Source organism: Cetorhinus maximus, chromosome 36 (genome assembly GCF_964194155.1).
Source record: "Cetorhinus maximus chromosome 36, sCetMax3.hap1.1, whole genome shotgun sequence".
In the NCBI taxonomy this organism is placed as follows: domain Eukaryota; kingdom Metazoa; phylum Chordata; class Chondrichthyes; order Lamniformes; family Cetorhinidae; genus Cetorhinus; species Cetorhinus maximus.
This window is the reverse complement of record NC_135914.1, coordinates 6280425-6295830: the sequence shown is the minus strand read 5'-3', so window position 1 is coordinate 6295830 and position 15406 is coordinate 6280425. Positions and strand designations below refer to the sequence as shown.

General features: G+C 50.0%; 1 protein-coding gene across 2 annotated transcripts; it reads left to right on the top strand.

Annotated features, from left to right (window-relative positions):
• The first annotated feature begins 5607 nt into the window (after positions 1-5607).
• LOC144672256 (complexin-3-like) lies at positions 5608-13786 on the top strand. 2 transcript variants are annotated; one of them, XR_013574088.1, is made up of 5 exons: positions 5608-5889; positions 7679-7943; positions 9148-9235; positions 13359-13685; positions 13741-13786. XR_013574088.1 is itself a non-coding variant. In XM_078534094.1 (4 exons), the coding sequence occupies exons 2-4, from the start codon at positions 7786-7788 to the stop codon at positions 13581-13583; spliced, it is 471 nt and encodes a 156-aa protein (XP_078390220.1). In that variant the 5' UTR covers positions 5608-5889; positions 7679-7785; the 3' UTR covers positions 13584-13687. The 2 variants fall into 2 exon arrangements, 1 of the variants encoding a protein (XP_078390220.1); XM_078534094.1 differs by lacking the exon at positions 13741-13786 and having other exon boundaries at positions 13359-13687.
• Positions 13787-15406: the final 1620 nt, after the last annotated feature.

Sequence of the window (15406 nt, the reverse complement as noted above, 5' to 3'; positions counted from 1 at the left end):
TGCTGCCAATAGGATCATAAATAGGAGAAGGCCATTTGGCCTATCGAGCCTGCTCCATGATTCATTCAGTAAGGTCATGGCTAACCTGATTGTGGCATTAATTCCGCTTTCCTGCCTATCCCCTATAATCCTTGACTCCCTTGTCAATCAAAAATCTGTCTTAACTCAGCCTTGGATAGATTCAGTGAGGCAGCCTGCACTGCTTGCTATGGAAGAGAATTCCACTGACTAACGACCCTCTGAGAGAAGAAATTCCTCCTCCTCTCTTGTCTCAAAATCTTAAACTGTGTCCCCTAATTTTAGATTCCCCCACCAAGGGAGAATCCTCTCAGCATCTACCCTTATGTTTCAATAAGATCACCTCTCTTTCTTCTAAACTCCAATGAGTATAGGTCCAACCTGCTCAACCTTTCTTCGTAAGACAAACCCCTTCATCTCAGGAATCAGTCTACTGAATCTTTGAACTGCTTCCAATTCAAGTATATCCTTCCTTAAGCAAGGAGACCAAAATAAAGTGCTCTAGGTGAGGTCTTACCAGTGCCCTGGACAGCTGTAGCAAGATGTCCCTGTGTTTAAACTCCAACCCCCTTGCAATGAAGGCGGACGTTCCATTTGCCTTCCTAATTACTTGCATGCTGACTTTTTCGGATTCGTATACCAGGACACCCAGACCCCTCTGCACCACAACATTCTGCAATCTCTCTCTGTTTAATTAATATTCTGCTTTTCTATTTTTCCTGTCAAAATTGGCAACCTCTCATTTTCCCACATTATATCCCATCTGCGAGTTTTTTACCCACTCACTTCACCTATATATACCCCTTTGCAGATTCTTTGTATCCTCCCCACAACCTATTTTCCTACGTGTCTTTATATCATTAAATTTGGGAACAATACAGTCAGCCCCTTCATTCAAGTCATTGATATAGATTGTAAATAGTTGAGGCCCCAGCACTGATCCCTGTGGTACTCCGCTAGTTGCAGCTTAACAACTTGGAAAGGAACCTTTTATCCCAACTCTCTCTTTCCTGTTAGCAGTTTCTCAGGATAGTGTTCTAGGCCCAACCATCTTCAGCTGCTTCATCAATGACCTTCCTTCCATCATAAGGTCAGAAGTGGGGATGTTCGCTGATGATTGCACAATGTTCAGCACCATTTGCGACTCCTCAGATACTGTAGAAGACCATGTCCAAATGCAGCAAGACCTGGACAATATCCAGGCTTGGGCTGACAAGTGGCAAGTAACATTCACACCACAAAGTGTCAGGCAATGACCATCTCCAGCAAGACAGAATCTAACCATCGCCCCTTGACATTCAATGGCATTGCCATTGCTGAATTCCCCACTTTCAACATCCTGGGGGTTACCATTGACCAGAAACTGAACTGGACTAGCCATATAAATACTGTGGCTACAAGAGCAGGTCAGAGGCTGGGAATTCTGCAGTGAGTAACTCACCTGTCTCCTCAAAGCCTGTCCACCATCTACATGGCACAAATCAGGAGTGTGATGAAATACTCTCCACTTGCCTGGGTGAGTGCAGCTCCCGCAACGCTCAAGAAGCTTGACACTATCCACAACAAAGCAGCCCACTTGATTGGCACCACATCCATAAATATTCACTCCTTTCACCACCAACGCACAGTGGCAGCAGTGTGTGTACCATCTACAAGATGCACTGCAGGAATTCACCAAGGCTCCTTAGGCAGCACCTTCCAAACCCACAACCACTACCATCTAGAAGGACAAGGGCAGCAGATACATGGGAAAACCACCAACTGGAAGTTCCCCTCCAAGCCACTCACCATCCTGACTTGGAAATAAATCTCCGTTCCTTCACTGTCGCTGGGTCAAAACCCTGGAACACCATCCCTCCCTAACAGCACTGTGGGTGTAGCTACACTACATGGACTGCAGCGGTTCAAGAAGGCAGTTCACCACCACCTCAAGGGCAATTAGGGATGTGCAATAAATGCTGGCCCAGCCAGTGACGCGCTCATCCCATGAACGAGTGAAAAAAAACAATTCTCTATCCATGTTCATATACAACCCCCAACACCATGAACTCTTCTGCAATAAACTTTTATGTGGCATCTTATCAAATGCTTTTTGGAAATCCAAACACAGGACCTCTACTGATTTTTCCTTTATCCACCCTTACATCCTCAAAAAAAGCACCAGTATGTCAAAACACAATTTCCTTTTCACAGAAACCATGTTGACTCTGCCCAGTTGTATTATAAATTTCTGAATGTCCTGTTGCTACCTTCTTAACAATGAATTCTAGCATTTTCCCCATGACAGATGTCAGACTAACTGGCCTATAGTTTCCTGCTCTCCCCCTCCTTTCTTGAATGGAGGGGTTAGATTTGTGGTTTTCCAATCCACTGGGACCTTTGCAGAATCTAGGGAATTTTGGAACGTTACAAACAATGCATCCACTATCTCTGCAACCACTTCTTTTTAGACCCTAGGGTGCAGGCCATCAGGTCCAGGGGACTTGTCAGCCTATAGTCCCATTAGATTTCCTAGTACTCTTCCTCTGATGCTCATTGTTTTAAGTTCCTCTCTCCCTTTCACCTGTTTTTCTACTATTCTTGGGATGATTTTTGTGTCTTTGTTCAAAATCTCGGCCATTCCCTTGTTTCCCATTATGGATTCCCCAGTCTTGCTCTCTAAGGCACCAACACTTACTTTAGCTACTCTCTTTTTATATACTTGAAGCTTTTGTTGCCTGTTTTTATATTTCTTGTTAGTTTTCTCTAATTTCTCCCTCTTTCATTTTTTAAGTCATCCTCTTAAAATTTCTGCAATCTTAAAATTCTTAAAATTTTTGCAATCTTCTCACCGACCACTAATCTTTGCTGCATTATACATCTTTTCTCTCAATTTGATGCCATTTTTAACATCCTTTTCCCATTCCAGTTTTCATACCCTTGTCTAACTTTAAGACACTAGTTTCAGACCCAAATTGCCCACCTTCAAACTGAATGTGAAATTCCTAATATGTTACGATCTCTCACCTAGAGGATATATGCGTTTCGAAATGATCTCACCGGGCAGGCCGGTTAAAGGGCGCAGACAGGCCTGGGTCTTGTGCTGTAATGGAATCATTACATCACTTGTGAATTGGCACTAGCTAATACATTCCCTGAGACACCTCATGCCTGTGCCATTACAGGGGAATTCGTCCAGTGTCCTGGGCAGCATCCGTTCGCTTAACCACAAGCGCCGTTCATCTTTCTGATTGTTTAGGGCTTATGCTGTGTACAAAATGGTCGTCAACTTTTGACTATAGAACAACCATTGCACTCTTAAAATTGCAAACAAGTCCTCGGGTCTTCCCAAAGTGCATCATGATTGTTTTTATTTATTCATTCACGGGTGAGCGCCGCTGACTATTGGCAGCATTTATTGCCCATCCCTAATTGCTCCTGAGGAGGCAAGTGGTGAGCTGCCTTCTTGAGCCGCTGCAGTCCCTGTGGTGTAGGTGCACCCACTGTGCTGTTAGGGGAGGAGTTCCAGGATTTTAACCTTACAGACAGTGCGTTATACATGAAACGTGAGTTTTACAGGACGATCAAAGCTGGGTTTTAGAGTTTCAGCACTCAACATTCCCACCTCCGACCTGAGTCCATTCTAGAGGAGCACTCTGCCCCTGAGGTGCACACTCCTCCGGTGCACACTTATTCCCTCCTATCGTTCCCACCTCCGACCTGAGTCCATTCTCGAGGTGCACTCTGCTCCCGAGTTCCTCTTTCACTCAAAGCTGCCATTCAAAGTTTTGAGGCTGATCATTGTTCTCCTCTGTTTTGCTTACTGAAAGAGTCGCTCTACCAGTGTGAGCCCCTATCTGATTATAACTTGCTCACTGTGGAGCTCCACTGGCTACACACTGGGCTTCATGCTGCACTGTCGCCTCGGCCGAGATTTTGTGCTCCCCAGTGTGGGACTCGAACCCACAACCCTCCGATTTAAGAGGGGCGAATGCTACCCAAGGAGCCGTGCCTGCCATTTATTAGCTTTTGTCTCTGCAGCGGCTCCCACAGTAAAAAAGAAATACCCCCATGGAGAGGTGAGAAGGGGGCAATTGAAAGCTTGGTGAATGGGAGAGACTTAAAGGGAATTGCAGAGCCTGACAGGAATGCAAAAATAAAAACAAAAAACTGCTGCGGATGCTGGAAATCCAAAACAAAAACAGAATTACCTGGAAAAACTCAGCAGGTCTGGCAGCATCGGCGGAGAAGAAAAGAGTTGACGTTTCGAGTCCTCGTGACCCTTCGGCAGTTCTGTGGTGCTGGAAAGAGAATGGACACGATGGGCATTTTGAACATTGTATTGGGTGGGGTGGTTAGCAGGGGGTAGTGGTTGGCAGGTGGTGGGGTGGTTAGCAGGGGGTAGTGGTTGGCAGGTGGGGGCAGAGGGGTGGTTGGCAGGGGGGGTGGTTGACAGGTGGGAACCACATGCTATGGGTAAGGGCAAGGCTGTTGCTAGGCCTTACTTGGACAGGATGAATGCTGCAGAGTCTGAGGACCAGTTGAAGGTGATGGAGGCTTGGAGAGCAGGTTGCTTAGAGGTAGCTGGTGGAAGGGGAGTTGGTCAGATTTTTAGGATGGTGCTTTATTCCTCGTGTGCCAAGGGTTAATTCCACTTGGTGAGTGCAGGGAGCTGACTGGAGACACTTGCTTGTGTGTGTGGGGGCGGGTGGGGGTGGGGGGGGCGGCGGGTGGGGTGAGGTGATAAATGGAATTATTCCCTGTCAAAGTCACATTCTGAAAGACTCCAATTCACTTCCCAAGTGACCCTTTCCTGCAGTGACTATATCAATTCCTGCCCTCATCGGAGGCCATTCAGCCCCTCGAGCCTGTTCTGCCATTCGATCAGAGCATGGATCCCATTTACCAGCCTGTCTCTGTATCTTCCAATACCTTTTGGCTAGCAAATATCTATCGACCTCTGATTTAAAATGATTAATTGCGCTTACCTCTGCTGCTTTTTGTGGAAGAGAGTTCCACCTGTGTTCTAGGCTTTGGTACTGTCTTTCAGTGGCTGAACAGCAAGTGTTGGATAGTGGTTGGGGTACAAGAGCTTCTGGGCACAGATGGTCCACTGTGCAGTGAGGTAAATGATGGCCCTGGTAGGCATGCCCATCAACATCATTTGCATTTATATAGCGCTTTAAATGTGGAATGTTCCACGGTAGATTTTAAAGGAGGAGAGGGAGGCGGAGAGGTTTAGGGAGAGTATTCCAGAGCTCAGGGCCCCCAGGCTACTGAAGGAATGGCCACCAATGATGAAGCGATTCAACTCAGGGCTTCACGGGGGGCCAGAATTGGAGGAGCGCAGAGACCTCGAGGGTCGTAGGCGGGAGGAGGTTACGGAGATGGGCAAGCAAAGTCAGGGAGGGATTTGAAAATGAGGATGAGAATTGAGTTTAAGGCACATGGTGGGCACAGTGGGGCAAAATTGTGCCCTTTGTTATCGGCACTGCCTTTTGGTGGGTAAGAGTGTGAAAAGATGCTAACATCTGATCAATAGCTGGCCGTTTCTAATCTGTGTGCGTACAGGGTGAGAGGCACATACCATCCCCCACCTCAGTTCTGTTTGTCAGAGTTCTTGGGCAGGTGAAGGATTCAGTGTCCAAACAGAATAATTGGGTCACTTAGTGCGTTTAAAGAAGATCCCAGAACATAATCCGTTCTAAACAGATTGGAATGGATTTCCAAAGGCCGGCCTTTGTCTGGAACACGTTGTGCTGAGGAAGATGTTGTCTTACCTCGGGCAGCTTGCAATGGTACGGTGATGACAAGTGCAGAATCCTGGGAGAAACTTTCAGCTTTTGGAAACTAGTGTGGGGACAGAGAATCGATTCGGAGAGCAGTCAGTAGGTGAGTACCTTCCACCGATCCTTCTCCGCCTAGATGCTCAAGAGGGGAGAGTCCTGTCGGGTATTTATTAGTTACAGTGGGATATCGGTACTGTTTTCTGAGGCTCTCCTTTGCTCTGTTATTGCTGTAGGTGACAGGGTACTGGGTGCACTAGCCTTGTGCTCTTCTCCTGGTTGTGTTTCCTCAACAGACTAATTCTATAAACCGTGTTATTTAATCATCAGGGATGTTGGAGCTAGATACACACTCTCTAACAGACATCAAGCGGTATCAGCATCAAATAAACTCTCAAGAGTGAAGCCCCCTCTACCCTGTCCCAACAAACACTCCCAGGACAGGTACAGCACGGGGTTAGATACAGAGTAAAGCTCCCTCTACACCGTCCCCGTCAAACACTCCCAGGACAGGTACAGCACGGGGTTAGATACAAAGTAAAACTCCCTCTACACCGTCCCCGTCAAACACTCCCAGGACAGGTACAGCACGGGGTTAGATACAGAGTAAAGCTCCCTCTACACTGTCCCCATCTAACACTCCCAGGACAGGTACAACACGGGGTTAGATACCGAGTAAAGCTCCTTCTACACTGTCCCCATCAAACACTCCCAGAGCAGGTACAGCACGGGGTTAGATACAGAGTAAAGCTCCCTTTGCACCGTCCCCATCAAACACTCCCAGGGCAGGTACAGCACGGGATTAGATACAGAGTAAAGCTCCCGCTACACTGTCCCCATCAAACACTCCCAGGACAGGTACAGCACGGGGTTATATACAGAGTAAAGCTCCCTTTACACCGTCCCCATCAAACACTCCCAGGACAGGTACAGCACGGGGTTAGATACAGAGTAAAGCTCCCTCTACACTGTCCCCATCAAACACTCCCAAGGCAGGTACAGCACGGGGTTAGATACAGAGTAAAGCTCCCTCTACACTGTCCCCATCAAACACTCCCAGGGCAGGTACAGCACAGGATTAGATACAGAGTAAAGCTCCCTCTACACTGTCCCCATCAAACACTCCCAGGACAGGTACAGCACGGGGTTAGATACAGAGTAAAGCTCCCTCTACATCATCCCCATCAAACACTCCCAGGGCAGGTACAGCACGGGATTAGATACAGAGTAAAGCTCCCTCTACACTGTCCCCATCAAACACTCCCAGGACAGGTACAGCACGGGGTTAGATACAGAGTAAAGCTCCCTCTACACCATCCCCATCAAACACTTCCAGGGCAGGTACAGCACGGGATTAGATACAGAGTAAAGCTCCCTCTACACTGTCCCCATCAAACACTCCCAGGACAGGTACAGCACGGGGTTATATACAGAGTAAAGCTCCCTTTACACCGTCCCCATCAAACACTCCCAGGACAGGTACAGCACGGGGTTAGATACAGAGTAAAGCTCCCTCTACACCGTCCCCATCAAACACTCCCAGGACAGGTACAGCACGGGGTTAGATACAGAGTAAAGCTCCCTTTACTCTGTCCTATGATTTCCTATTTTCTCCTAAAGTTAACGAGCGTTTAGGATTTGTTTGGTTTGCTACTTTCCCCTGATTCCGATGTGAATGAACCGGACGCTGTTTTGAGGTTGAAGTGGTTTTGAGCTCCTGACTGAGCAGCAGGGGGGCCAACGCTTCACCCCAGCCCACTCCCCGACAGTGAAATCGCAGCTCCTGAATCCTCGGGGGTGCGGAGCCACTTGCTGTCGGCCTCCTCCTGACGCAGGGACTGTTCTTCAGACCTGTCTCCCTGATCGCTGACGATGGATTTCCTCTTGGCTCTTAGGTCTCGTGCATGTTCGTTCCAGTACATCTGCCCTTCGACAAGACCAGGGTCCTGCTGGCCCACCTCTCGGGAGCCTGTGGGCCTGGAGCCTGCACCCCGGCTGCAAGATGAGCTCTCTGGTGAAGCTGGCATTCGGTGACTCCGTGGGGCAGCTGGTGTGTTGCGTGTCACCACCATCAGATGGCAAAACCGCGGGCGCCAGCAAAGCGGGAAAACTGAGCCGAAAGGACTATCGGAGGCACCTGCAGGCACTGGAGGAAGAAAAGTATGTATCAAAAGGCAGATTTTTCATGGGACTTGGCGGGCTATTTGACTAGAAGGGGCATTGCAGCCTGCCAGCGGCCAGGGTCTGGAATGCACTGCCCCAGAGCAGGGCGGAGGCAGGTTCAATCGAAGCATTCAAAAGGGAATGGGTTATCTGAAAAGGAATAATGTACGGGGTTACGGGGAGAAGGCAGGGAAATAGCACCAGGTGAATTGCTCATCCAGAGAGCCCGGCGCTGATACGATGGGCTGAATGGCCTCCTCCTGCGCTGTAACAATTCGGCGTTCACACACAGTCGCCGCCACTGACCGGAATAAATCCCACGTTTTATGGTGTGGGAGTCCAGGGCTTTATTTTTTTTGGACCAGTGTTTTTTGAGAAGCGTTCGTACAATGGTGACCCTTTCCCCCCCGTGGGTTGCTTCCGGTGTGACCAGGAATCCGAGAGGATTTCCCTCTCTCCTGCTTCCAACACCCAGGCCAGCTCAGGCCAGCCCAGCAACATTCAGCTCCGCCCTGGATCGAGCCCCCCCTTCAAGCTCCCACACTGCAGCACTCTAGACAAGTCAGTCATTTCCACTGCAGAGGGTGGGGGCTTTTCAGCCCATTGAACCCATGCCAGCCCTCCCTCCTCCACCCCCAGGGAGCAGACCCATTCCCCCTATACCCGCTCTGCCCCTGTAACCCTGCCAGTTTATTTCCTCGCAGCGCCCGCCCAGTTTCCTCATGAAATCATTCCCCGTCTCCACTCCCACCACCTTCATCTGCAGCAAGTTCCGGTTTATTACCACGGACTGTGTTCCCAAAACAAAAACGTTCTTCCTCACACCCCTCATCCCCACCCGCACCTCTCGTCCAAAACCTTAAATCTACCTTTAACTCCCGGCGCTGCACTGTTAACCTCCATTTCCCTCCCTGCAGGGAGGCAGATTCTCACCCTTGTTATCTCCTCGTCTTCACTCTCTCTCCCACGTCCACGCATCCACCCACCCCCCGGTATGGGGGGGGATGATTCACAGGGACTCCTGCTCCACCCTCTTCCCCCTCTTCACTGTCGGATAAAACTCTTCCTCTCCTTATTCCGCTTCCCTTTCAACTCCCGAGAGACTTGACTCTCTCGCGCTCACCCCGATGACACAAGGCGGCCCTGTTGGCTTGGGTCTGCGAATCTGGGTGTGGGTTCAACCTTTCTTTGTGTCCCACAGGAAGAAGCGGGATGAGGACTTTGCTCGGAAGAAAGTGGAGAGAGCGGCCATGAGGAGTCACTTGAGACAGAAGTACCAGCTTGGCCAGGTATTGTGCGTCTTGCGATGCTGCTCTCGCCTGTGCTCGATGCTCCTGTCTTCACAATACCCCCCCCTGCTGAACCCAGCCCCACCCCGGGGCACAGCCTCCACAGGCACTGGCCTGAACAGTAAGATGTTGGCCTGTTTTGGAGATGTTACTGGAGGGCCCATGCTCACCTCTGCCTTCCTACCACAGGGCCTTGATTTAACTTGAGATGCACCAGTTCGACACAGCAGCAAGAGGGGCCTGGGAGTCTCTGCACACTGCAGCTTCATCACGGTGTGAACTCAGTGAGCTGGCCAGTCACAGAGCCCCTTCAATCTGTAACACACACACACAGACACACACACACACACAGACACATGCACACAGACACACACACACACATAGACACACACACACAAACACACACACACACACGCACACAGACACACACACAGACACACACACACAGACACACACACAGACACAGACACACACACACACACACACACTCTCTCACACACAGACACACACACAGACACACACACACACAGACACACACACACACACTGACACAGACACACACACGCACACAGACACACACACAGACACAGACACACGCACACAGACACACACACACACAGACACACACACACAGACACACATTCACACACACACACAGACACAACACACAGACACACACTCACACACAGACACAACACACAGACACACACACACACATTCTCACACACACACACACTCACACAGACACACACACACAGACACACACACTCACACAGACACACACACACACACAGACACACACACACACAGACACACTCACACAGACACACACACACAGACACACACACACACTCACACAGACACACTCACACAGACACACACACACACACTCACACACACAGACACACACACTCACACAGACACACACACACACACACATACACACACACACACATTGTTATTCAGCAAGGAAGGAGGGGATATACCAGGGAACTACAGGCCAGTCAGCCTAACCTCAGTGGTGAGGAAACTATTGGAAGCAATTCTGAGGGACAGAATTAATCTACACTTGGAGAGACAGGGATTAATCAAGGACAGTCAGCATGGTTTTGTTAAAGGGAGGTCATGTCTGACCAATTTGATTGAATTTTTTGAAGAGGTGACCAGGTGTGTAGATGAGGGCAGTGCATTTGACGTAGTCTACTTGGACTTCAGCAAGGCTTTTGATAAGGTCCCGCATGGGAGACTGGTAACGGAGGTAAGAGCCCATGGGATCCAAGCCAATTTGGCAAATTGGATCCAGAATTGGCTGAGTAGCAGGAAGCAGAGGGTGATGGTCGAGGGGTGTTTTTGTGACTGGATGCCTGTATCCAGTGGGGTTCCACAGGGATCGGTGTTGGGTCCCTTGCTGTTTGTGGTATATATAAACAGTTTAGACTTGAATGTAGGAGGGTTGATCAGTAAGTTCACGGGTGACACAAAAATTGGTGGGGTGGTAAATAGTGAGGAGGATAGCCTTAGATTACAGGAGGATATAGATGGGCTGGTCAGATGGGCTGATGAGTGGCAAATGGAATTTAATCAGGATAAGTGTGAGTTGATGCACTTGGGCAGGACAAACAAGGCACGGGAATACACGATGAATGGTAGGACCCTGGGAAGTACCGAGGATCAGAGGAACTTTGATGTGCATGTCCACCAGTCCCTTAAGGTAGCAGGACAGGTAGATAAGGTGGTTAAGAAGGCATATGGGATACTTGCCTTTATTAGCCGAGGCATAGAATATAAGAGCAGGGAGGTTATGCTGGAACTGTATAAAACACTGGTTAGGCCACAGCTAGAGTATTGTGTGCAGTTCTGGAATCCGCATTATAGGAAGGATGTGATTGCACTAGAGAGAGTGCAGAGGAGATTTACTAGGATGTTCCCTGGGTTGGAGAGTTTTAGTTATGAGGAGAGATTGGATAGACTGGGGTTATTTTCCCTGGAGCAGAGAAGATTGAGGGGGGACATGATTGAGGTGTATAAAATTATGAGGGGCATAGATAGGGTAGACAGGAAGGAACTTTTCCCCTTGGTGGAGGGATCAATAACCAGGGGGCATAGATTTAAGGTAAGGGGCAGGAGATTTAGAGGGGATGTGAGGAAGAATTTTTTCACCCAGAGGGTGGTGGGAATCTGGAACTCACTGCCTGAAAGGGTGGTAGAGGCAGAAACCCTCATAACATTTAAGAAGTATTTGGATGTGCACTTGTGATGCCATGGCTTACAAGGCTATGGACCTAGTGCTGGAAAATGGGATTAGAATGGTTAGGTACTTGTTTGACCGGCACAGACTCAATGGGCCGAAGGGCCTTTTTCTGTGCTGTAGACCTCTATGACTCCATGACTCAATAGATTGTCAAAATAAGCTGTGCACCTCTACAATGCCTTTTCCCACCACAGGATGTCCCAAACTGCTTTAGTCAAGAATATTTAGAAGTGTAGTCACTTTGTAATCTAGAAAAGGACCCTCTCTTTCACTGATATTGGTCAAGGGAAAAATATTTACCCCAGGATACAGGAAAATACTCTGTTCGTCCAATAATGACTGTGGAACCTTCCACCCTCCCCGCATTACAGGAGAGAGAGAGCCTGGACTTAACCTCTCATCCAACAGTGCTGCCTCCCTCAGTGCTGCCCCACTGACTGTACCGTGCTCCCTCAATACTGACCCTCCTACAGGGCAGTGCTCCCTCAATACTGACCCTCCTACAACACAGTGCTCCCTCAATACTGACCCTTCTACAGCACAGTGCTCCCTCAATACTGACCCTCCTACAGCGCAGTGCTCCCTCAATACTGACCCTCCTACAGGGCAGTGCTCCCTCAATACTGACCCTCCTACAGCGCAGTGCTCTCTCAGTACTGACCCTCCTACAGGGCAGTGCTCCCTCAATACTGACCCTCCTACAGGGCAGTGCTCCCTCAATACTGACCCTCCTACAGGGCAGTGCTCCCTCAATACTGACCCTCCTACAGGGCAGTGGTCCCTCAATACTGACCCTCCTACAGGGCAGTAGTCCCTCAATACTGACCCTCCTACAGGGCAGTGGTCCCTCAATACTGACCCTCCTACAGGGCAGTGGTCCCTCAATACTGACCCACCTACAGCACAGTGCTCCCTCAGTACTGACCCTCCTACAGGGCAGTGGTCCCTCAATACTGACCCTCCTACAGCGCAGTGGTCCCTCAATACTGACCCTCCTACAGGGCAGTGGTCCCTCAATACTGACCCTCCTACAGGGCAGTGGTCCCTCAATACTGACCCTCCTACAGCGCAGTGGTCCCTCAATACTGACCCTCCTACAGGGCAGTGGTCCCTCAATACTGACCCTCCTACAGGGCAGTGGTCCCTCAATACTGACCCTCCTACAGCGCAGTGGTCCCTCAATACTGACCCTCCTACAGGGCAGTGGTCCCTCAATACTGACCCTCCTACAGGGCAGTGGTCCCTCAGTGCTGTGATCAGCTTATTAACCTGGATTCTGGGCTCAGGTTTCCGGAGTGGATGTTCAATGAGGAAGGAGAATAGACACTGTTTGTTGTCACTGTAACCTAGGAGGCCAGAGATGAATGATCAACTTGAAATCTCTCTTTCTCTCTACCTCTTTTTTACTCTCTCTCTTTTCTTCTCTCTCTCTCTCTCTCCCTTTCTCTCTCTCTCCCTTTCTCTCTCTTTCTCTCTCTCCCTCTCCCTCTCCCTCTCTCTCTCCCTCTCCCCCTCTCTCTCTCTCTCTCTCTCTCCCTCTCCCTCTCCATCTCTCTCTCCCTCTCCCCCTCTCTCTCTCTCTCTCTCTCCCTCTCCCTCTCCATCTCTCTTCCTCTCTCTCTTCCTCTCTCTTGCTCTTTCTTTCTTCCTCTCGCTCTTCATCTCTCTTTCTTTCTCTCTCTCTTTTTCTTCCTTTATATCTTCCTCTTTTCTCTTTCTCTCTTTGTCTTGCTATTTCTTTCTCACTCTCTTTTCTCTCTCTCTTTCTCTCACTCTTTCTCACTCTCTCTTTCTCGCTCACCCTCTCTTTATCTTTCTCTCTCTCTCTCTTTATCTTCCTCTTTCTCTTTTTCTCCCCCTTTCTCTCTCCAGAACGAGACGGACACCCGGCAGCTGAAAGCGGTGAAGGGGAGGGTGGACCTGCCTGAGGACCTGGCTGCTATCGTCAATGTGGGGAGGACAGCAGGGACTGCGCCCCGGCTGCTCGGAGCCTTCCCTGGGCTACCGGAGACTAACCTGACTGAACTAACCAACACAGCCCAGGCTGCCATCAACCAACTGCGCCAGACAACAGAGAGACAGTGCGCGCTGATGTGACCGGGTCAGGGCTTAGGCCCAGTAGTTTCTCCATCCTCCATTCAGCCCGCCACCTGTCCCTGCTGGGAGACGTGCGAGGGGTGGTTGGGAGGGGTACGATCAGTAGTTTGATTAGAAATTTTCTGCAAGGTTATTTCTCCGACAGTGTTTTCCCCAGTCTCTATGGGTCTCTCCGATGGTCACAATCCATGTCCTGCCCAAATAAGGGAACAGTGCCCGGGGTTCAGCTACCCCGGCCCAACACCTTCGCAGGGGTGGGGTTAATGATGGAAATGCTCCAGCTCACTTTACTCACCTCTCCCAAACCTCACGCCCCGTCCACTGGACACACGTCCCCTCCCCCCTCAACACACCCCCCAGGGGGAAGTGAGGCCCATCACAGACCTGGGCATTCACCTCTTAAATTTATTTTATATTTTAGCTCCTGTATCTGACCCCGTGCTGTACCTGTCCTGGGAGTGTTTGATGGGGACAGTGTAGAGGGAGCTTTACTCTGTATCTAACCCCGTGCTGTACCTGCCCTGGGAGTGTTTGATGGGGACAGTGTAGAGGGAGCTTTACTCTGTATCTAACCCCGTGCTGTACCTGTCCTGGGAGTGTTTGATGGGGACAGTGTAGAGGGAGCTTTACTCTGTATCTAACCCCGTGCTGTACCTGTCCTGGGAGTGTTTGATGGGGACAGTGTAGAGGGAGCTTTACTCTGTATCTAACCCCGTGCTGTACCTGTCCTGGGAGTGTTTGATGTGGACAGTGTAGAGGGAGCTTTACTCTGTATCTAACCCCGTGCTGTACCTGTCCTGGGAGTGTTTAATGGGGACGGTGTAGAGGGAGCTTTACTCTGTATCTAACCCCGTGCTGTACCTGTCCTGGGAGTGTTTGATGGGGACAGTGTAGAGGGAGCTTTACTCTGTATCTAACCCCGTGCTGTACCTGTCCTGGGAGTGTTTGATGGGGACAGTGTAGAGGGAGCTTTACTCTGTGTCTAACCCCATGCTGTACCTGTCCTGGGAGTGTTTGATGGGGACAGTGTAGAGGGAGCTTTACTCTGTATCTAACCCCGTGCTGTACCTGTCCTGGGAGTGTTTGACGGGGACGATGTAGAGGGAGCTTTACTCTGTATCTAACCCCGTGCTGTACCTGTCCTGGGAGTGTTTGATGGGGACAGTGTAGAGGGAGCTTTACTCTGTATCTAACCCCGTGCTGTACCTGCCCTGGGAGTGTTTGATGGGGACAGTGTAGAGGGAGCTTTACTCTGTATCTAACCCCGTGCTGTACCTGCCGTGGGAGTGTTTGATGGGGACAGTGTAGAGGGAGCTTTACTCTGTATCTAACCCCGTGCTGTACCTGCCGTGGGAGTGTTTGATGGGGACAGTGTAGAGGGAGCTTTACTCTGTATCTAACCCCGTGCTGTATCTGTCCTGGGAGTGTTTGATGGGGACAGTGTAGAGGGAGTTTACTCTGTATCTAACCCCGTGCTGTACCTGTCCTTGTCTGTATTCCCTCCAGTGATGTGTGCATGCTTGTTGAGTGCATTGTGAGATAGGTTGCTCTCTACGTCTCCCCCCTCCTGTCTTGTGACAGCCAGTCGGCAACGTGAGACCTCACAGGTCACATGATCAAGTGCCCTCATCCGGGGGCAGGTGGCCTGGACAGGAGCGAGCTCCCTGCACACTAACCCGCGGGTACCCTGGCAATGGACTGTCGTGGTTTCCGGTGTGAAATCTTCCTGTCCGCTGTTCCCTCGTCTTTACATTGTGTGTTATTTCGATTTTTAACCTGCATGTTGTATTTTTACACGTGTTACGGGTGGGCCTGAGGCTGTG